Raw genomic sequence first — 23,656 nt, forward strand, 5'->3', positions numbered from 1 at the left:
TGAGGAAGCAAAAAACACCCAACCAGAAAAACAAAAAGAAAAAATAATCCAAAAATATGAAGATAGTGTAAGGAGCCTCTGGGACAACTTCAAGCGTACCAACATCCGAATTACAGGGGTGCCAGAAGAAGAGAGCAAAATATTGAAGACCTATTTGAAGAAGTAATGACAGAAAACTTTCCCTACCTGGTGAAAGAAATAGACTTACAAGTCCAGGAAGTGCACAGAACCCCCAAACAAAAGGAATCCAAAGAGGACCACACCAAGACACATCATAATTAAAATGCCAAGAGCAAAAGACAAAGAGAGAATATTAAAAGCAGCAAGAGAAAAACAGTTAGTTACCTACAAGGGAGCACCCATACGATTGTCAGCTGATTTTTCAACAGAAACTATGCAGGCCAGACGGGAGTGGCAAGAAATTTTCAAAGTGATGAATAGCAAGAACCTACAACCAAGAGTACTCTACCCAGCAAAGCTATCATTTAGAATTGAAGGTCAGATAAAGAGCTTCACAGACAAGAAAAAGCTAAAGGAGTTCATCACCGCCCAACCAGGATTATATGAAATGCTGAAGGGTATTCTTTAAGAAGAGGAAGAAGAAGAAAAAGGTAAAGATAAAAATTATGAACAACGAAGTGACAAATACATATCTATCAACAAGTGAATCTAAAAATCAAGTGAATAAAAAAATATGATGAACAGAATAAACTGGTGAATATAATAGAATAAGGGGCATAGAAAGGGAGTGGACTGACAATTCTCAGGGGGAAATGGGTGTGAGGGGTGCAGGAAGAGATTGGACAAATATCTTACACCTATGGATGAGGATAGTGGCGGGGGGTAAGGGAATGGGTTGTGGGGGGAAATCAGGTGTAGGGGAGCTATGGGGGGAAAAAAGAGGAACATCTGTAATAATCTGAACAATAAAGATTTATTTTTAAAAAAAGAAGAAAAATGTAAAAAAAAAAAAAATAGAATGACTGCAAAGTTTCTTCCATGAGCAACTTGTAGAATAGAGTTTCCATATACTAAGACTGGATGATCTCTAGAAGGAGGTTTCAGAGGAAATCAAGAGTTCAGTTTTAGGTGGTTCTGAAATGCCTAAAAGACATCTGACATCCAACTAGTAATTAGATATAAGCTTGCAGTTCAGGACCAAGGACAGGGCTTCATTAACCTAAGATCCTAGAAGGCATGAACTATAAAAGCTTTCTTAGGAGCTACATTAGAGACAAGGCCTGAGGACTGGACCAGAGGAATTCCAAATTTAGAAGTCAGAACGATGAGAAAGAACCAGAAGAGGAGATGAGAAGGTACAGGCAGTAAGCCAGCAATAGATGCTGAGAATGGTGTCCCTGAAGCCCTGAATGTTGGTGTTATATCTCCCATACTGCCAAGTGCAGTACCTTAGAGTAGGTATTCAAGTAAACATGTGACTGGTTTAAAAAGTAATACCTGGGGACAAAAGCAATTAAGCTTAATAACTGCTCTTTGAAATTTCAAAGGTGGGACTAGTATAATACACACAAGGCTAGAGGTTGTGCTTAACTTCATCTAAATACTAATGAGATTTTTAAAAAAGATACATCACTCCAAATAATAAACTGAATTTCTCCAAGAAACTTTAAAAATGAGAAAGGAGGAAAAAGAAAAAAGTTATTTTATTTTATTTTATTTTAAATAAATCTTTATTGTTCAGATTATTACAGGTGTTCCTCTTTTGTCCCCCATAGCTCCACTCCACCTGATTCCCCACCCCACCCCATGCCCTTACCCCCTGCCACTGTCTTCATCCATAGGTGTAAGAGTTTTGTCCAATCTCTTCCCACACCCCTCACACCCCCTTCCCCCTGAGAATTGTCAGTCCACTCCCTTTCTATGTCCCTGATTCTATTATATTCACCAGTCCATTCTGTTCTTCAGATTTTTTATTCACTTGATTTTTAGATTCACTTGTTGGTAGGTATGTATTTGATGTCATTTTGTTGTTCATAATTTTTATCTTTACCTTTTTCTTCTTCTTCCTCTTCTTAAAGAATACCCTTCAGCATTTCATGTAATCCTGGTTTGGTGGTGATGAACTCCTTTAGCTTTTTCTTGTCTGTGAAGCTCTTTATCTGACCTTCAACTCTGAATGATAGCTTTGCTGGGTAGAGTAATCTTGGTTGTAGGTTCTTGCTGTTCATCAGTTTCAATATTTCTTGCCACTCCCTTCTGGCCTGCATAGTTTCTGTTGAGAAATCAGCTGACAGTCGTATGGGTACTCCCTTGTAGGTAACTAACTGTTTTTCTCTTGCTGCTTTAAAGATTCTCTCTTTGTCTTTTGCCCTTGGCATTTTACTTATGATGTCTTGGTGTGGTCCTCTTTGGATTCCTCTTGTATGGGGTTCTGTGTGCTTCCTGAACTTATAAGTCTATTTCTTTCACCAGGTAGGGAAAGTTTTCTGTCATTATTTCTTCTAATAGGTTTTCAATATTTTGCTCTCTCTCTTCTTCTGGCACCCCAAAAATTCGGATGTTGGTACGCTTAAAGTTGTCCCAGAGGCTCCTTACACTATCTTCATATTTTTGGATTCTTTTTCTTTTTGTTTTTCTGGTTGGGTGTTTTTTGTTTCCTCATATTTCAGATGTTTGGTTTGATTCTTGGGGTATGTTGATCTACAGTTGAGTGTCTGTATATTCTTTATTTCAGACAGTGTATGCTTAATTTCTGACTGGTCCTTTTCCATTTTTTTGGCATTCTCATTAAGATCCTTAAAGGTCTCACTAAGTTCCTCAGCGGTTTTTAGAAGATTCTTGAGTAACCTTATAAATGTGGTTCTGAACTCTATGTCGTCCAGTAGTTTGCTTTCCTCCATTTCTTTCATTCGTGACATGTTTCTTTGTCTCCGCATTTTGCTGATTCCTTGTGTTGATGGAGTGGCTTTGTGTGGTAGGTGACCTATAGGGGCCAGTAGCTCAGCCTCCCCAATCACCTGAGGTGGACGCTCTTGGTACACCCATTTGTGGGCTGACTGCAAAGTCTTGGTGTAGTTAAGCCTTGATTGCTGTCGGTACACTGGGAGGAATTGACCTCCAGACCAATTGGCTGTGAGGACCCGCTGTCTATAATGGAAGAGCTGCTGCACTGGAGACACGCTTATGGTGCAGGACTTGTTTCAGTGGGGCTTTGGTGCTCACTGAGTCTGCCTCTTGAATGTGTCACTTATGGATGTGAGGAGTTGAAATCTGGTGTCTCACACTGACCACTAGGTACACTGGCTTCTGGATCTCCAATGGGGTGCAGGTCAGCTACTGTCTGAGGCTACCCAGCAGGCGCTACAGCGAGAACTACAGTTTTCTCCTCTTTGCTTGGGGTTTGGAGGTTTTGGAGCTGTCTGACCTGGGCTGCAAGTTTGCTAGGTTAAGCTGCAATAGGGAAGGTCATTCATATGCTAAAGCCGCTGCTTGGAGCTTGGGTGGGTTTGTAGATTGTGGGGTGCGGGGTCTCAGGGCGTCACAAGGCTAGGGCATGGCAAACAGCGATGGCTGCCAGTAAGCCAGCTCTGTGTCTCCAACCGCGTCCCCGCGTCCCGGGCCCCTGCGCAGTAAACAGTTATTCCTGGGCAGCCCTGCAAGCTAGCCACCCTCACTTTCCGACCCCACGGCAGACAGTCCAGCTTCTCCCTGTAGGAGTTTGGGTCCCCCACGTCTCCCCAGAAACTGGAGTTTGGAGTAATCGGGAGCTTGTCTCCCTTTGGGCTGAAAAAGCAGCGCTCCCAGTCGCCCGTCGCCAGCCCGATTCGCGCGCCTCTGTACCTCAGCTTTTCAGCGCTTGTGCACCTCTCAATGCTGTTTGCTCTTTCCTTCTAGTTGTAGAACTTACACTCAGTCAGCTTTCACGTGGTTCTGGGTGATAGACATTTTGTCTTTTAGTTGTAGTTGGAAAAAGAAAAAATTTAAAACAAAATGTTAAAAAGTCCTATATTCACATAGGACATAAGGGAGAAACAACCTGTGTTCACATTCCAACATCTGGACTCCCACACAAGTTTATGTCATGTGTAAATCAATCGCAACTGTACTTCACAATGTTTACTGAAAGTATTTATGCTTAGAATTTAAAATTCTAGGAGAACCTAAAAAGAATATGAATTGTCCCAGCTGACTCCTGTTCACAAAATAAATAACCTAGAGCTCATCATATATTTTCTGATAAAGCTTGTAAAATCTCATACAATTAAAGTAGGCATCTAATTTCTATGGTGCTTTTCTGCATGTTAATTTCTGAATACATTCTAATCAAATTAAATTATAAGCAGAAATAATTATTTCTAATAGGGAGTATCTATGCTTCTCTAGTGATTGTGAGGAGGAGCTGACCTATGATCCAAATGTAATTATTTCTTATTTTGGCATAACTTATATGTTATAAATGTCAATTTGTTAGCAAAATGGTCATCAAAATGAGTAAGGAAACACCTTTCCCCCTTTTTTGCTTCTTGGAGCAAGAGTCTGAAGAGTAATTGCATGTATGACGACTTTTAATCAAGAACACTAACAGGACAGTATTGCCCCTGTCCTGTGAAGGGAGGAGGGCAATTCTTTCATACTAAAGACCAGGTGCACGAAATTTGTGCATGGGGGGTGGTGTCCCTCAGCCCAGCCTGCACCCTCTCACAATCCGCGACTGCTGGCTCCTAACTGCTCACCTGCCTGCCTGATTGCCCCTAACTGCTTCTGCCTGCCAGCCTGATCACCCCCTAACCGCTCCCCTGTCAGCCTGATTAACACCTAACTGCTCCCCTGCCAACCCGGTCGCCCCAACTACCCTCCCCTGCTGGCCTGATGGCCCCCGACTGCCCTCCCCTGCTGGCCTGGTTGCCCCCAACTGCCCTCCCCTGCCGACCGGGTCACCCCCAACTGCCCTCCCCTGCTGGCCTGGTCACCCCCAACTGCCCTCCCCTGCTGGCCTGGTTGCCTCCAACTGCCCTCCCCTGCCAGGTTGATCTCACCCCCAACAGCCCTACCCTGCCAGCCTGATCTCACCCCTGAATGCTCTCCCTTGCTGGCCTGATAGCCCCCAACTGCCCTCCCCTGCCAGCCTGATGGCCCCCAACTGCCCTCCCCTGCAGGCCTGGTCCCCACCAACTGCCCTCCCCTGCTGACCTGGCTGCCCCCAACTGCCCTCCCCTGCTGGCCTGATCTCGCCCCCAACTGCCCTCCCCGGCCGGCCTGATCTTGCCCCCAACTGGCCTCCTCTGCCAGCCTGATCTCGCCCCCAACTGCCCTTCCTTGCTGGCCTGATCACCCCTAACTGCCTCTGCCTGCCTGATCACCCCTAACTGCCCTCCCCTGCCAGCCAATTTGGTTCTGATTGGATGGTTTCTATGCCAGTCAGCATCAAAAGCTCTGCCTCCTAGGCAGCCATTGGCTCCTCACAGTTGACCCAAATTTGGTTCTGACTGGTCGGTTTCTATGCCAGTCAGCATCAAAAGCTCCGCCTCCTAGGCAGCCATTGGCTTGTCACAGTTGACCCAGATTTGGTCCTGATTGGTCGGTTTCTATGCCAGTCAGCATCAAAAGCCCCGCCTCCTAGGCAGCCATTGGCTCCTCTCAATTCACCCAGATTTGGTTGGTTTCTATGCCAGTCAGTATCAAAAGCTCCGCCTCCTAGGCAGCCATTGGCTCCTTGCAATTCACCCAGATTTTGGTTCTGATTGGTTGGTTTCTATGCCAATCAGCATCTCCGGGCCTATCTCCAGGCCTGATCATAGAGGCCGGGCCGGTCAGCAGCCACTCCAGGCTGCTGGTGAGCGGCTGAACTGCTGACCTCTGGGAGAAAGAGGCTTGGCTGCTGGCGAGAGAAACAGAAGCAGAGTCTGATCACCTTGCTTCTCTCTCCCGGCCTCACTAGCAGCCACTGCCACTGCTGATCAGCTCCGCCTCTCTCTCTCTCCAAGAGGTCAGCATTTCAGCCCAGTCGCCTGCTGCGTGCACAGCCTGGCAAACTGTCGAGCTTCCCAGTCGTTGCGGATATGACGGACCCAGGGTTTTTATATATTAGGATACCATGTCAGATAAATGCCACTGACTTAAGTTCTACTTCTCACATAACATACTTTGGAGAAGGTTAGTGAAAAGAGGGTCCTAATTATTCTATGAATTATTTATAGAGTGCTATCAATTGTTGGAAAATTCTCTAAATGAATGGGAAACCTAAGAAAATAATCCAGTCACTAAAATGGTGAAAGCAATAATAGTTAAGAGTTGGCTTAAGAAATAAGCTATAATTAGAAAGAAATGGTCTTGCCGAAACCGGTTTGGCTCAGTGGATAGAGCGTCAGCCTGCGGACTGAAGGGTCCCAGGTTTGATTCCGGTCAAAGGCACGTACCTTGGTTGCGGGCACATCCCCAGTGGGAGGTGTGCAGGAGGCCGCTGATAGATGTTTCTCTCTCATCGATGTTTCTAACTCTCTATCCCTCTCCCTTCCTCTCTGTAAAATATCAATAAAATATATATATATATATATATATATATATATATATATATATATATATATAATAAAAAGAAAGAAAGAAATGGTCTTATTCTAGGTACACAGGAAAGAATGTGATGTTTATTTATTTTGCTCCCTGGGTCTCTTAGAGAACAGGTAGGAGGCAAGAAAGAAGGTAAGCAAAGCCTGTTTTAAAATAAAAGTTACAAATGCCTTTATGTTATTAGCTTGCTTCAGACATAGTAATGGTTCTCCCTAAAGGATAAAATTGGTCCTCTGTTTTTCAGGCAAATATTTCACAACTTGTGGAATTATTCTGGATTCCCTAAATCTCTGTTGTTTGAATGCCATTCCAGGATGTCCATCAGAGGCAGGACAAAGGAAAGGAGACAAGGTGAAAGAGAAACCTCTCTGAGATCTGGTTTGTTATAACAAAACTAGAGGCCCAATGCACGAAATTCATGCAAGTGTAGGCCTTCCTTCCCCTGGCTGCTGGCACCAGCTTCCCTCTGGCACCCGGGACCCAGGCTTCCCTCACAGCCCCAGCTTCATCCAGAAGGTCGTTCGGAAGGACGTCCGGTCTAATTAGCATATTACACTTTTATTATTATAGATGTTTAATTGTCTAAAGTAAGATTTTTGATCGGTCACCCATTTTCATTATCTATGCAACTCTCAATTCTTGTTAGCATAGAAAGTTAAGACTGGCTATACTGAGATTTCATTATTTTTTTATTTTTTACTTTTTAAATATATTTTATTGATTTTTTTCAGAGAGGAAGGGAGAGGAATAGTGAGTTAGAAACATCGATGAGAGAGAAACATCAATCAGCTGCCTCCTGCACACCCCCTACTGGGGATGTGCCCGCAACCAAGGTACATGCCCTTAACCGGAATCGAACCTGGGACCCTTCAGTCCGCAGGCCGACGCTCTATCCACTGAACCAAACTAGTTAGGGCTGAGATTTAATTATTAACTAAATCTACTTCCTTATAAAAAATATGGTATCCATTAAAGCCAATATGATGTAAGATCATTGGTTTCCATACCTACAGATGCTGTTTTCTTGCTTTTAAGATCACAGTTCATTTATTTTCCAGGGGGGGGGGGGGGAAAGATAACTCTGATTTTAGGTAAATTTAGAATAACCAATGGAAATCTTTCTCCAACTTGGAAGTTTTTCCATTTCCAGACTTTATAGCCTCGGCACAAAAGAAATTTAAAACCAAAAGAAAGGGGATGATAGAAATTAAAGGGCTAAATGCACCACTAGGAGATAAATACCTGGCATGAGGTGATACATGTTGAACTTCCTATTTAAAATAAGAAACCTGCCCTGACCGGTTTGGCTCAGTGGATAGAGCGTAGGCCTGCGGACTGAAAGGTCCCAGGTTCGATTCCAGTCAAGGGCATGTACCTTGGTTGCGGGCACATCCCCAGTAGGGGGTGTGCAAGAGGCAGCTGATCGATGTTTCTCTCTCATTGATGTTTCTAACTCTCTATCCCTCTCCCTTCCTCTCTGTAAAAAATCAATAAAATATATTTAAAAAAAAATAAAATAAGAAACCTGAGAGTTGGCTGTCTTACATTATGCCAAAAGATTAGAAGGCAATTCTGAAACCTATACCAAACCAGTAGTACCCTTCTTTGCCTTATAAAAGTGAAGTGCATAAATGTATGAGTATATACATGCACATATAAACAAAACAAAATCTTTTGTTATCTTGTGAGATTAGTTTAACACCTCCCATGTCATCTTTTAATGCAACATGTTTTCAATAAACAAATGTAAACTAGCTGCGTCAGTTAATGAAAAACGTGTTTTACTGCTTGATTGTTTTAGAGATTTGTTCTTATTATAGTTTTCTTTGGGAGGACTTTACTAATATGTCATATATAAAAATTGCCCTGACCGATTTGGCTCAGTGGATAGAGCGTCGGCCTGTGGACTGAAGGGTCCCGGGTTCGATTCCGGTCAAGGGCATGTACCTGGGTTGTGGGCACATCCCCAGTGGGAGGTGTGCAGGAGGCAGCTGATCGATGTTTCTATCTCACTGATGTTTCTAACTATCCTCTCCCTTTTCTCTCTGTAAGAAATCAATAAAATATATATATATATATATATATATATATATATATATATATATATATATATAAAATAGCCATCCACAGAAAAACAATTCAAATAGTGTCAGGGAAAGCAACACTGACAGTTGTTGCCTTCTGTAATAGATAAGCACATTAGCCAGGCTCTAGCTGTTAAAACAGAAAATCCAAAGTCAACAGCAGTTGTAAAAAAAAAACTTTTAGGCTGTACTAGTTCAAACAGTCTATGCCAACCCTCCTTCTGCCTAAAAACCCATTACAGATGCTTGACTACTGATGCAAAATAATCTGTTGTTAAACAACATCCCTACCCCCTAGATAGTTTAAGTATCATACTAAACATGCTATTAGGTTGCAGATATTAACAACTTTCTTAAGATGATGATCATACACAGGGCTCACAAACCAACCTAACATATAACATGGGGAACTGGGCTGGGTTAGAAAGATTTCCAATCAGAGAAAAGTTACGATAACCCTACATTTTATCATGTCATCTGCTTTCTATTTACTCTGGTTATATACCTCTTTTTACTCCCACACCTGCCTCAAAGTTAATGTGGTCATCACTGCTTCCATATTTCTTCCATAAACTGGTGCAGGCTGGTTCAAGCCTTTAACACTCCCCACATCAATGAGAGTAATGTCTTTTAATATATGGCCTAAATGCCTTTGAGATCAAGGAGGCTAGAATCACAGTGATCTCTTATCAAAGGTTCTGAAAAAATGTAATGGGCAAAACAGAGAGGCATGAGAAATAAAGCCTGATAGGAATGAAAGAAAGAAATGGAGTAGTTAGGCAATACATGTGGGAAAAATAGGAATACCTTCAGGATTAACTAGCTAGGCAACTTCTCTCCTGAAATGGTTTCACTGCATGTGACTTCTGCTCATAGTTTCTTGGTGGAAAGCTAATAAATCACTTTCCAAAATCAGATACAAAAATGGCTATTTGAGAAAACTTCCTTCTATTGATAACTAATATTCCATTGTGCTTTATAGTTTATAAAAAGTGTTTTATATAGAGAAGCTACTTTATTTGATACACATTTGTAAGGTGTATATTCTCATTATCCCCACTTTGTAGGTAAGGAAAGAAGGCTTGGTGAGGTTAACTGCTTCAAGATTCTTATCTGATAAGCACTGGAGTGGGAAGTAGGTTCAGGTTCTCTGAAGCCAAATCCAATGCCTGTCCCGATAAAACTGGCTGCTTCTAGAACCTCTAACTCCAGTTGTCTTCAAGGTTCTCTGGATATGGACAGTGTTGATTTTTTAAAAGCAATAGGGAGAATCGATTGAATGACTCACTTTTCAGAGTTGCATTAACTTTTTCAGGCCACTGGAGTACAATTTACTAAATTACCTCTCCTAGAACACTAAATAGGACCCTAGTGGGTCAAAGAGTAAATGCGCCTCTGGAAAGTGAGCCATTTATTCTCTTCTTCCCTGTAGTACCAGATGTAATATGCCCCCTATGACAGAAATATTAACCCATTTCCATTAAAAACTCAAGAAATTGTCCCACACTAGAGAAAATTAGTATGGGGAAGAGTCCCTGGGGGGAAAAAAGGCAACAATCTCTCTTCTATAACCCTGCCCACAAAACTGTTCAAAAGTTAAGATGTAATTATATGAAAATATTTGTTTTTTTAATTCATTGGAGATTGATTTTAATCTAGACCTCAAAACAGAAAAATATAAATTCAAAGCTTTCAGTGAGGTTTTCAGTGAGGAGATACATAGAATGTTGTGATGGCTAGTTTCATCCTGTACTGCAGTATTTACAAAATAAGTTCATCCCTGGCCAGTGTGGCTCAGTTGGTTGGAGCATCATCTCACGCACCAAAAGAGTGCAGGTTCAATTCCTGGTCAGGGCACATGCAGGAAGTAACATCTTTTCTTTTCTTTTTTCTTTTCTTTTCTTTTCTTTTCTTTCCTCCCTCCCTCCTCCCTTCCTCCCTCCCTCCTTCCATCTCTCTCTCTTCTCCCCATCCCCCTCTCTCTAAAATGAATGGACATGTCCTTGGGTGAAGATTAAAAAAAAAAAGCTTAGGCATTCATCTTGTTTATGAAATAAGTTATATAACACAAACAGCTGTTCTTTCATATATCTCATTATACTACAGGTTATCCCTTTGTCTGAAAAAAATATACCTTGTCTATTAAGTACGTATATTATTACTTCTAATCTCTAAAAAGGCAAAGTAACCTGAATACATTTTTGAGTTGTCTTTAGAAATAGCTATCGAGTTAACATTTGTGAAATACCTTAACAAAGCCAAACTTCAAGTTTTAAGCATTGTTAGTCCCTTACTCTTCTGGAAGATGGCAATGCAATGAAAATAAGACAACTTTAATTTAAGAATCATCCAGCTTCTAATTAAACTGCCATAGGCAGCTGGTTGGATAAGTTTTAATCAGTTTCAATCACCTATTGATTGGTATACTGAAGCCTAAAAAATTAAAAGTAAAAGATGATTGGGGAATTGTCCCATCTCAGAACAACAGTAGAGGCCTCTGTAAATAACTCCTCTTTTAACCATCAGCTAAATGAACACTTCAATACTGCAGTACAAAGTCTTCTGCAAAATTACTTTAACTAACAAGCAGAAATTTATCAGCTTCAGCCAAAATCAATGCTGAAATCAATTTGAACACTGGTTGTGTCTAAAGGGGCTCATTGGCAATTTAGGGAAATTACACCATGTAAATGCCTGTGCTTTAATTGAACAGTTTCATCAACTAGGCTGTGATTGCTGTCCATTCATTTATTTACTTTCGCTGCAGCTACCATTCTGCAAAGGAATAGCTTTTGTCAGGCTGAGGAGAGGCACTCTGTCTTCATTTTGTGCACTTTTGTGCAGAACAGACTTCCTGAAATGGGCGTTATCATGACTGGGGTCAAATCAAACCAGTAAGGACTATTTATTTTATTTTATTTTATTTTATTTATTTATTATTATTTTTTTAGGACTATTTATTTTAACATAAAAACTGAATAACACTCAAACTACCATTGTACCTTCCACCATCTGGGAATAGTCATAGTTAAACCCCAAACCAGAGGAATTTGAGTGACTTCCCTGCACAGGGCACTGTGCTTCTATGTTGAAGAGCTATGTTCTGGAATACAGATATAAAGTATTTGAATTCTAAACTCAATTCCAAAAATATATAAACTATATTAGAATATTCTCTTAAAAAACTGAGCAACATTTTGTTTTACAGCCTCTGAGTGTAGTCAAGAAAAGGTGGTATTTTCTAATCCATTCAAGAAATGAAGTCTTAAAGTTGTCACACGTTTTTAAAGTAAGATTAATGGAAGGAGAGAGGAAGTGGGGTCTGTGTGGGAGAAGGAAAACTAACTTCCTTATAAAGACCAGCAGCCAAAACAACAAGATTTCAAAGATTATTTAAATACACACAGAAATACACTCACTAAACCACGGGCAATGAAAAACCCAACTGGGTGACATTTTTGACATTGTACTAAATCAGTTACTTTATTATTATTACTAGAGGCCTGGTGCATGAATTCGTGCACAGGTAGGGTCCCTCGACCTGGCCGATAATTGGGCTGATCAGGGTCGCAGGAGGTTGGTCCGCTGGCCAGGGGGAGGGGCCACAGGAGGTTGGCTGGCCTGCCGAAGGGAGGGACAGCGGGAAGTAGGCCCGTCGTGGGAGGTTTGCCGGCTGCGGGAGGTTGGCTGTGGAAGCACACTGACCACCAGGGTGAAGCTCCTGCATTGAGCGTCTGCCCCCTGGTGGTCAGTGCGCGTCATAGCGACTGGTTGACTGGTCATTTGGTCGCTTAGGCTTTTATATATGTAGTTGGTTTTTTTTAAAATCCTCACCCAAGGATATTTTCCCACTGATTTTAGAGAGACACATAGATTGGTTGCCTCCCACATGTGCCCCGACCAGGGCCAGAGATTGAGCCTGCAACCAAGGTATGTGCCCTTGACTGGAATCGAACCTGGGGCCCTTCAGTCTGCGGGCCAACGCTCTTTCCACTGAGCCAAATCGACTAGGGTTAAGTCAGTTACCTTAAATATTACAAGTTCCAGGGGAAGAGGAAAGAAGGAAGACAGCTGTCTGTTCATATGGGTCATCTATAAGGTACACGTGCCCAACACTGTAAAGTATGTTTGCGAGTAAATGCCAGCAGAAATCCTTCAGCTTGTACATAGTCTGCTTACTTTAGCTCTCCTCACAGAACCAAAGTGTAATTATTTACTAGGAAGAGCACTGGGAAAGGGATCAAGAAATAACAAGCCCTAGATGGGTTGGCTCTGTGCATGCAGCATCAGCCTGTGGACCAAAGGGTCCTGAGTTTGATTCCAGTCAAGGGCATGTACCTCGGTTATAAGGCTCCTTCCCTGCCTGGGTCCTGGTCAGGGCCTGTGTGGGAGGCAACCAATCGATGTGTTTCTCTCACATCGATGTTTCTCTCTCTTTTTCCCTCTTTCTTCCATTTTCCCTAAAAATCAATGGGAAAATATCCTCAGGTGAGGATTAACAAAAGAAGAGAAGACAAAAGAAAAGGAAAGAAATAACGAATACTGAGTTTCAGTGGTGATGCTTTCTCTACCTAGCTACATTCTAATGCTGCTGGGGATGAACCCTGGGCATGTGGTCCAGGTTGGAAATGAAGTGCAGCCACTGTGTGGAGCACCTTTTATGTTCTGGGTATATGTAGGCAGGCAGGGCCTTGTAACATTTTACTTGGACTCCCAGGAAAGCAGGGAAACTTCTCATTTGTCCTTTTGGGTCACTTACCCAGCTGTTATACTCTGCAACACTAAGAATTACCTTCAAAACAAGTTAAAAAGGAAAAGAAATAATTGGTGTACAGAAACTTAATTTGGTACGTGTGTCTATGGTAAAAATTCATTCTGAATTTTATCCCATGTAGTATCATTTTTTCTACCACTGTAAAGTTTCATTAGCTATACATTTTATTGCTGAGAAATGTAAAAGTATATTTTATCCATAGTTTTTAAACAACTTTTCTGAAAACTTAATTATGGTTTAGTAGGAGCTTTATGTTTATTGACTAAGTAGATTGTTACATTTTGCTGCTACAGTTAGCAGTTGTAATAGAATCAGTATGTTTGAGAACCTTATACAATACATAGTTTCCAAATACACTAAGCTTGTTAAAATGCTATACTGTATTGATTATGCCCTAAAGCAAGTTCTAATTTTGTCTGAACATTATTCACTTCATTATTTGAATTCACAAAACAAAACCCACAAACTCTGCTTTTAGAAATAATACTGTACATTCTTTTTCTTTCTTTTGTAATACTGACATGGAAAAATACAGAAATTTTAGAGTCAAGAGGATAGCATATACAAAGTCACACTTAAAACCAAATTAATGTTTTAAAGAAAACTTTATGATTAATATACACAGCTTAAGTCTCGACTGCTATTTCCCCTCTAATTTAGTAATTTGCTCCCCTGGTTTAGTTAGTGCACAAATCAGAACTTAAACATGTCACTCCAGTAAGACAACAATTTAAGGGAAACATGGTCTCTTATATCAAAGTAACCAACAACAGCGCAATGAGAAAAACTGGCAGGAAGTTATATACAGTAAATGCCTTTTGGACTTTCCAGTGAATTATTTTCAAAAAAAGCAATTTAAGTAAATACCCTAGATGGTATGGTATACAAATATTTACTTGTGCTATATACCAACCATAATACTACAATTTTCTAACACATCAGATACTGTAAAACTGCTAAAAAAAAAAAAATAATGTGCCTTATAAATCAAGAAATGCACCACCTCCACTAGCATAACCATACAATTAATCTAGGTATTTTATTATTAAATTATAGGTTTTAATAAGTAAAGAGACCCAAAGGGTAAACCAACTTACAAGTTATGCTACAATAATTCTATTAGCCAAGGAATGATTATTTTAACATCTACTCAAAAGTAACACCTAGAGATGGCACATCACTGACTTTCAGAATTATATATTAATTTATGTCTTACACTCAAAAGCAATCTGGGTTAAAAATTAGGAAACTCAAGAGAGTGGATGACAAAGAGAAAAACCCTGGCTTGAGGAGTAGTCCCAAGTACTGATGTAGGTGTCAAAAGACCAGAGTTCTGGTCTTTTTTCCTCGTCCAGCTTTCATATTAAGGTAAAATTGACAAATAAAAACTATATATATTTAAGGTATACAACTCGATGTTTTCTATTGAGTTCTACTCTTGATTTAACCTTTGGCATGCCACTTAACCCTTCCAAGCTTTTGTCTTTCTCACTGGTAATATAAGGGGTAGCCAGACTGTCCATGCCTTCTTTAGCATAGACTTGGCAAGTTCTAAAACATCCAGCATGATAACGCCCTGGCCAACTCTCTGCTCTCCCGAGCTCACACCACTCCAACAATGCTGGCCTAGACACAACATGTTCACACCCATCTTAGGGTTTTGCCACTAGTGGTTCCTTCTGCCTGGAAGGTTCTTTTCCCAGATTTTCCCAAGACTGGCTCCTTCCTGTCCTTCAGGTCTTGGCTCAAATATCACCTCCTCAGATAAGCCTTGCTGAGCACCTACTTTACATTCTTTATGGCACTTGCAAGGTCTGATATCATCTTATTCCGGTGTTCATTTCCTTCATTACTGTTTGTCTTACTAGTTAGTGTGAGTCCAGGAACACAGGAAACTTGTCTGTCTTGTTCACTACTGAATTGCATGTGCTCAGGACAGTCCTTGGCATAGAGAAACCCGCAGTAAGTATTTATTCAACGAATAAATGAATCTACAGTAAGAAAAAAAAAACCATGCATCACCTGACATAATATTTTCATGATAGCTGAATGCTGAATTTAGATCTGGAACTTCTGATTTGGGAGTAACCTCTGCAGTCATGTCAAGTCCGGGTCAAAGTGGGAATGATTTTCTCAGCAGTTCTGAACAACAGCCATGTCATTCAGCCTAAGGTAAGCGAATTCATACCTCCCAGAGCTGCCTAGCAATGGACAACACCTTGTGTTCATAGTTAGGTTGTGAAGAATCTGCTTCTGCAGGTTAATTCCTGAAATGCTAAGTGGCTACAGTAGGTAAGGCAGTGCTAGGCCCTGCGAGGATACCTACCCGGATGACCCAGACACGACCCATACTTAACTCTCCATCCTTCTAGACACAGGTCCAATGAGAGCTGGGCTGTCCTTGACAGCCAGTACACTGCCCTCCACACAGCACATGCTCAGCCCATGACTGTATAACAAATGAATGAAGGAGGACTGGACAGGCAGGATTCCCAGACCCCTTATTATTCTCTCCATGCTCATCCAGGTGGTCTCTGAGCTATCCACAAATCTCTGTAAACTTAGTACTCAGGACCAGACACTTTTGAATCCAAAGGTGGCATACTGTGATAAAAAGTAAAATCCAGTTGTAATACCCTCCTAATGCTGCCAGAGAATAGGTTTCAAATGGAAATTAGATCTCTTCCACCCTATTAAAACAGAAGTAGTCTTGTGCCTTTATCTGCTCACAACTACTTCTGCTGGGGATTTTAAATTTCTTTATAAAGAAAGCATTTTTAATAAAATAAAATATTAGAAGTCTTACCACTTCAAAATAATTTTTCCCTGAAAGGAGATGGTGTTGAAATACTTAGATTCAGCAAATTCATACTTGAAATATTACCATAATGTATTGATTTCTACCAGACTCAATTGACTGAAAAGTTGTTTGTATAGCAATATTGGCCAAAACAATATACTAGAACAATTTTGTTATCCATAGTAATCAAGTACATTTCTGAAGTATAATTATACTGTCATAAAAATAAAGCCAAGCTACACTTTTCCAAGCAATAAAACAATAGAGGCTATAAAATAGGAAGAAAAGGCTAAATAAATGAGATTTTTAAAAATGAAATTTAGTATCTTTCAAAAACACCACCATCTCCTCTTCCTTTAAGCCAAGATTAGCAGAAAATGATCAATACTTCAATCTCAATAAACAATTTCAATAATAGTTAATTTGGGTGGAAACAGAGTCTGAAAATCTACGCTCAGCAACCTGTGACATTCTGTCATGTTGGTTGGATGCCAATAATCCATCGTTGCAATAATAGATATGAGCATGTGTGAAGCTATAGGAACGTGGAGGGAGGAGCAATGGTGGGAAAGGTATAGCAAATCACGAGCTCAGGTTCATTCTTTAAATTCTAATCAATACAATACACATTATTGTATGAAACAAACCTATAACAATGAATGCTGGGGGGGGGGGGAGAGGGAAACATACATAATTAATTTTATTTGACAAATACTCATTGATTTTCTGGAAATATTAATATCCTTACTTGTCACATGATACTATAATGCAATCCAGCAAGATATAAGTATTTAATTCTGCATTAAGATGATGTCTTGTTTGCTTGTTAAAAATATGACCTTGGTTGCGAGGAAAATGTTTGCCATTTGATTGGAAATTAAAGTTAAAATAAATCACACTATCACCTTACTCCTGGGTCAATACCAAGACCATTTAAAAACTACTCTTAATTTATAAGATGCACTTCAAGGAAAGCATATAAAGGACTGAGGGGTTCCTGATGCAGTCCGCAGAGAAGCTGGGGTCAGACCTCCTGCTATTTAGGTTTGGCACTTTTCAGGTCAGCTGGTGAAAGAAGTGAGAGTTTCTGGGTACTATGTGGTTCTACATAGGTTTCGTCAGGACTCTTTTTATTATGTTTCCTCTTAGGAGTCCCATGATTTAAAATTTTTTGTTTCCTAAACAGCGTTTAATTAGGCAACAATGTATTTTTCATTTTATATAACTGACCACCAGAGCTTTTAATTTTCATGAAAGAAGCCATGTAACAGAAATCATTCCAGCTCCAAAACACAAGTATAATATTTTAATTGGCCTGTCCAGTCATATCACGAGGGCAGAATACAATTTACTAATTCACATGATCTCAGTTACCATCTCCAAGGGCCATCCTCACCCTACTGCCCAACAAACATCTCGTAAAATAGATAAGACAACATAAAGGAGGAGAGTCCAACATCTTTGAGTATTATCTCTTCCCTCTTCTTCTTGTCTCTAAATATGGTTAAATTAATTTGTAAATAATGGCATATAGCCAATCTTCATAACACCATATGGACAGCATATATGCTACCTTTTATATCACTGAGAAAATTCTACCCCAAATCAGGTTAGAGTGACCCTTAATTGTACTCTAGGAAGCAGATGGAGGCAGAAAATTTATTATTGTTTTCAAACACCTATAGAATAGAATACATGGCCAAAAAGCTGGCGACTTGAGTCTTAGCATGATTAATTTGTATTAAGGAAAAAATATAAAAGATGTTCCTTAAGTGCTTGTTAGCTAACTGACTTGGCATGACTTAAGTCCTAAGAGTTAAATATTACTTCATTTCTAGATCCAAAGCTTAAGTGACTCCATCAAATTGTGAGGATAGAGCAAAGAACCTGAGTGACTGGCCTTCATGATCATAGAATGTTTCCAAAGCAATTGAGACTGTTAATTACTTTCATTTCAATGTGCCATACTATCCAAGAAAAGAGAACAGTAACTAGTACTTGGGTTAATGGGTGCTACGTTCTCAAAGTTTTAACATCTGTAAGAAAATTAGTCGTTCAAATATAGCCCTTACCTATATCAACTAAAGATTACTTCAACTCCATTTTGAGTTTATGATGATTTCAAATCAATACATAGAATTGTTATCAGAATTCCAACCAAAGAAAACATGACTGCATATATATAAAATATGTACCAAGAAGACTGGAATGAAGCGCAGACCTCAAATCTGGGTAAAAGCAAAGAAACCTGTCTGCAAGCAGGCCTGACGACACAGTGACAAGAGCTCTGACATGGGTCAGCTGACTGGCCTCAATCAACCTGAAGACTGAATCCAGAGAGCCTCCCACCGAGCGAAGGGAGGCTTGACATGTACAGTGTGCATGTGGCATATAAAGAACATGATTTGATAAGTGGTATAAACAGACAAGAAGCAAAAGTGTTTGTTTGTTTTTTAAAAAAGAGGTTTTACTGTAACATATATTGCTTGCATACTGTTACTTACTTGTAACTTATTGAGAACAATCCTCAAGTTTACAGTGGCAGAATTAATTTCTGAACTAGTACTTTTGCATGCTTAGAATTTACTCCACCTCTGTTCAGGCATGAACTTCCACAACTTACCCGGAATATCACAATGCACCTGCTTTTTGTTACTGTTGATTTGTTTTTGTTCTGTGAGTTTTAGAAGAGCTTTTGACCAAAAATAATAAAGTTTTGATCAAACCCAAAAAACAAATATAGCCCTTAATTTAGAAATTTCTATTCTTCTTGATTAATATTCTAGAACAATTATGCAGCCTCTGAATTCCGCAAAATCTATAAGTAGCTAGATATGGGGAGGACCCAATTAAAGAGCCTTATTAAAACCAGCTTGAAAAAACCTCCACTTGCCTCATTCCATTTCAGCCAACATGTATAAAGAATCTATCTATCCTTAGGACTATGCTGGGTACACTAGAAAATACAAGGAAACACAATGGACTCTGCTTGACCTTGAGAAACAACACTGCGGGGCGGGGACAGTGAAAGAAAGAAGAGCTCTAAAAGAGTTCCTGGCTCTGCTACCGAATGTCACAGGAAGCCCTGGCTTTCCCCACTGGTAAAATGGGCTTAATATTATACCAGCTGTCCTACAGCAATTACAAAATACCACAATGAAAGAGAAAATACTTAGAAACTTAAAAAAAATCATTGTAAGATTTATGTAATCGTATTCATGAGACAACTAGAAAATAGAAGAAAACACAGAAATATACTACATATCATAATATAATGCAGAATTTCTCAAAGTTAATTCAACACAACAGTAATTCTGTGAGATGTTTATAGGTGTATCTCAGAAAAATAATCCCATAGCCAAGTAAGCATAGGGAGCATAAGGCTTAATGACTTTTCTGTTATTAGTACTACCATTACCAGTAGCTAACATTACCAGTGGCTAACATTTAGTGTCAGTCACAGTGGTAAGCTTTTTCTATAGTACATCTCATTTAACCTCACAACAACTTTGTAAGACAGATATCCCCATTTTACACATAGGAAAATTGAGGCAGAAGACATTATATAACATTTCCAAGGTTACACAGCTAGTTAGTGGCAGATGCAGGATTCATACTCAGAGCCCCCACATGTAATCACAACATATACTGCTCTCTACTTTCTCAAAGTTTTTGAGATTCACTGTGAACCTTTCAGAGGGGAATAGAACATGTGTCTTTCCTGAATTAATTTTTTGGAACAACTTGTAGTACTTTGGTAAATGGAGCAATAATGAAGGTGCATTCATTTCCTTTTCCTAAATTATTCTTCCTCCTAGGCTTGGGCTATATTTTAGTGAAAGGTGTTTCCTTTATGGTCCATTTCATCCAACTCAGTAATCCAAGAAATGCCAACTTAAAATTATCTGCCTGGGTCACTATCAGAGAACAGCAGGGACTAGACACAAACTCCACATTTGGTTTAAATGCCTGGGCCCAGAATTTCATGTTGCATAACTGGAGAGAACATCTATACCTAAGGGATGAAAATGTCATCAACTATTAAGTAATATAAATTGCAGTTTGTTCCTTGCAAGTCACAATAGCCCATAAAGTGGAGCAAATAAGACTGGAGTGTTAAACTTTTGCTTTGTATTTATTAGCTTCATTATACTTTATAAGAAAAAAATTAAATAGGCCCAGTAAGCAGTTTTGTTACCAATAAGTGGATTTTCCAATATTTTCTTCATCTAGTTTATGTAGCATAGCCTGTAATGTAATCATTTTGTTTGAAAAAAAATCAAAATTTTTATAGTCAACACCATTAAGGTAAACTTATTGTAGGAGAAAGTCAATCATAACACATAAAAGATTTCGTTTTATAGAGACTTTAGTAATGTGGATTTTCACTTCTTGATGATTATATCATTTCTTTGTGCTGAACTAAAAGCCAGGGACATAAGAACAGCATACATTGAAGCCCAGGAAGAAGTGAAGGCCAATGATCAATGACAAGAAGTTATGCAATTTGGTATCTTCATGTCCTTTTCCTTAAGAATCACCTAGGCAATAAGATAACTGAAATGTCTTCTTTTTATAAGAGATCAACTATACAAAATAAAGTACTAAAATGATCATATTTTAGTACTCAACCTCCATTAGCAACCACTGCCAAAACCATTAAGTCTTACAACATGCATATTAAGCCTAAGAAATGGTAGCTAAATGAACTCTTAGAATAAGTTGCTAATTCTCTGTAGCATGCCAGCAAATTAAAGGGCTAAGGACATGTGGGAGGATGTTCCCTTGGATATTGTGGCCCTAATAAAAGGAGAAGTTCTAGCCATGCTTCTTGCTAAAAACAACATTAACCTGGCAAATGGGAAGTTATTATTTAACTAGAGGCCCAGTGCACGAAATCGTGCACGGGTAGGATCCCTAGGCCTAGCCTGCAATCAGGCCCATCTTCTGCCTGCTCACCAGTCCGCGGTCCTGCCCTGCAACCCCACCAGCCACCCGGTTCCCCTCGCTGGCCCCCCACCTCATAGCAACTGATCGAGTGGTTGTTCCGGTCATTACACTTATGGTTGCTGGCCTTTTATTATATAAGATGGGCACAGGGTATCATATTTGCAAGATGAAAAGAGTTCTGCAGATGGGTGGTATTGGGGGTTGCACAATAATGTGAATGTATTTAATACCACTGAACTTAAAAATTATTTAGATGGCAAATTTTACGTTATATGTATTTTATCACAATTAAAAATAATATTAGAAAAATACTAATGTAATTTTGCTATAATTTTTCCTTGCTAGGTGGGCATGTTACTTCCATCCCTCTCCCTTTTAAAGATATAAGCCTGCATTTTAAGGTAAAATATTATAATTTTAACATTAGAATATTATTTCAAGTAAAAATTATCTGCTGGGGTTTGGTGGCTTTATGTTTTCTCCCTTCTGGAACAAACCAGGATAGTAAATTCATAATAGGCCTTTGATTAAAAAATACAAATATGCTTAACAGTTAAACATTTGATGAAATAGCGCAAATAAAAAATGTTTTTGGATTTCATTTGAAACCAATAAAAGGAATCCAAAGAGCTGCTAGAAATCTTTACTGTATTATTATATCTAGCTATCAGCATGAAAGCATGAAGAAGGAAGGTTGAAGCTTTGAAAACTTCTCCCTTCAGTGAAATCAGGAGAAGAAAATCGGAGTATACATATTCCTTCCTTCCTTTCTAAGAATACCTGAGCCCATGAACCTTCAGAAAAGAGTGAAAATCCAAGTCAGATAAAAGTGAGGAGAGGACTAAAATGAAGAGATGCTATTTGTGCAGAACTAGGGACTTCATGGGAAGAAATCCTAGAATGATCCAAGGAAGGCCAACAGTAGCCTCAAACTCACTAGACACATTAGTCATCAAACATTTGAAAGCAAGACCCAAGTGCTGTATAAGAAATATGCCCTTACTTTATCTTCTGAATTATCATAATGGAAGTACTTAACATTTAGACCAACTATTCACAGTATCCAGTCATCTGTAGGAAAAAATCATCCAGATAATGTAAACACAAGTTCTGAAAGGACTGTATTCAGGAGAAAGGACTCACATCCTGGCTCTACCTACAGGGAGGACTTGAAGCCCTGGGTGGGGACTGAAGCAGATGACTTTGAAGGAGCTTCTAACCCTGAGGAATCTAACTCTATGCCAAGACTGCATCTACGTGTGGAGATTGTTCTGGGGTTTTAGAATGCGACCCTTCATGGTCATAGGGCAATTTTTATATATATTCATGAGGTTAGTTAAAATTCTAGGAACATTAGTAACCAGTTAGAAAATAAATTATTTTATAACTTTGAAAATATATATTAATATCAATGCTAAAATATCTAAGGTAAAAACACAATCGTAATGTGATGCGGGGTTAGCTCTCTGGAGGAAAGCTTTATTATTCCCTCAGGGCTTTCTTACAGAGTATGGATTTTTTAATTCCTGGTGGAATATTTTTCATACACCACTGCAGACTATTAAGTACCAGATATTACATTATGTAGTTTAAACTTTGCACTACAACATGAGAAAGACTTCCCTATCGAGAGAACTACATTTTACGGTTAGCATTTTTTAATATGAAAATGAACACTCCTTTAGGACAAGTCACTGCAACCTGAATTTGGGAGAATTTTACAACTTAACATATTTATCAATGTGTAGAAGTTCACTCAGGTGAGTGGGGTGGGGAGAGAAGGAAATACAACAGGAAGAAGTCTTGTTAATAACTTACAATGTCGACACAGGGCAAAGTAGTGGTATTTATAAGGTTTGTCCTCCACTGGGCATAGCTATAAACAGGCAGGGGACTAGCATAGGGTGCTAGCAAGTTTTAAAAAATCATGTTAAAGGAGAAGGAAAAAATGCATTACACTTCAGGCTAATTAAAGGCACACTTGCTAATGGTGGACTATTAACAGATCACCCAGGAGAAATGCAGACTCAGAAATATTAAAAAGGCTATATGAATGCACTTTTCCAAACAATTCCTGAGAAAAATAAATGCCTTGCAGAATTTTGGAGTTAAATTTGGAAATAAGATCTAAGCGCTGGTGGTCTTTTGAAAATCTGTGCCAAGGAGAACTTGGATACCCACATGTGGAGGGTGGAAAGTTTAAACAAAATTGACTACTCACTTGTAGACTGTGCCTCCGTTGCCATGACCAAGAGTGTCTCGATACCGTATGTCTTGTTCATTCATCTCCACAAGAAAGAAAGAAAAACAAAAAGGGTGTCATGCTGTGGATGGAAATGTCAAGGAAAAGCAACTCTGGGCCATAAACAACAAGCAGTCTGGGTCATTTCAAGTTCAGCTGCAAGAACGAGAAGATCAATACAACATTTGCTGTCCAATTTATAAAAGACGATACCAAGGGACAAAGTGATGGAAAGTTTAATGACAATTTGTTTGCCTGGGTCATTTCATTAAAGTTTGATA

The 23,656-nt window shown here is 39.5% G+C and overlaps 1 protein-coding gene across 4 annotated transcripts in view; it reads right to left on the reverse strand.

The window, feature by feature from the left end:
• Positions 1–23,656, reverse strand: part of MAP2K5 (mitogen-activated protein kinase kinase 5) — a 289,315-nt gene that overhangs the window by 206,126 nt on the left and 59,533 nt on the right. For all 4 annotated transcript variants that reach the window (XM_080670938.1, XM_080670940.1, XM_080670939.1 and 1 more), the window contains exon 8: positions 23,355–23,419. In XM_080670938.1, the coding sequence (XP_080527064.1) occupies positions 23,355–23,419 (65 nt within the window). The remainder of the gene's footprint in view (positions 1–23,354; positions 23,420–23,656) is intronic.

The sequence above is a fragment of the Plecotus auritus genome (genome assembly GCF_963455305.1).
Source record: "Plecotus auritus genome assembly, chromosome: 1".
In the NCBI taxonomy this organism is placed as follows: Eukaryota; Metazoa; Chordata; class Mammalia; order Chiroptera; family Vespertilionidae; genus Plecotus; species Plecotus auritus.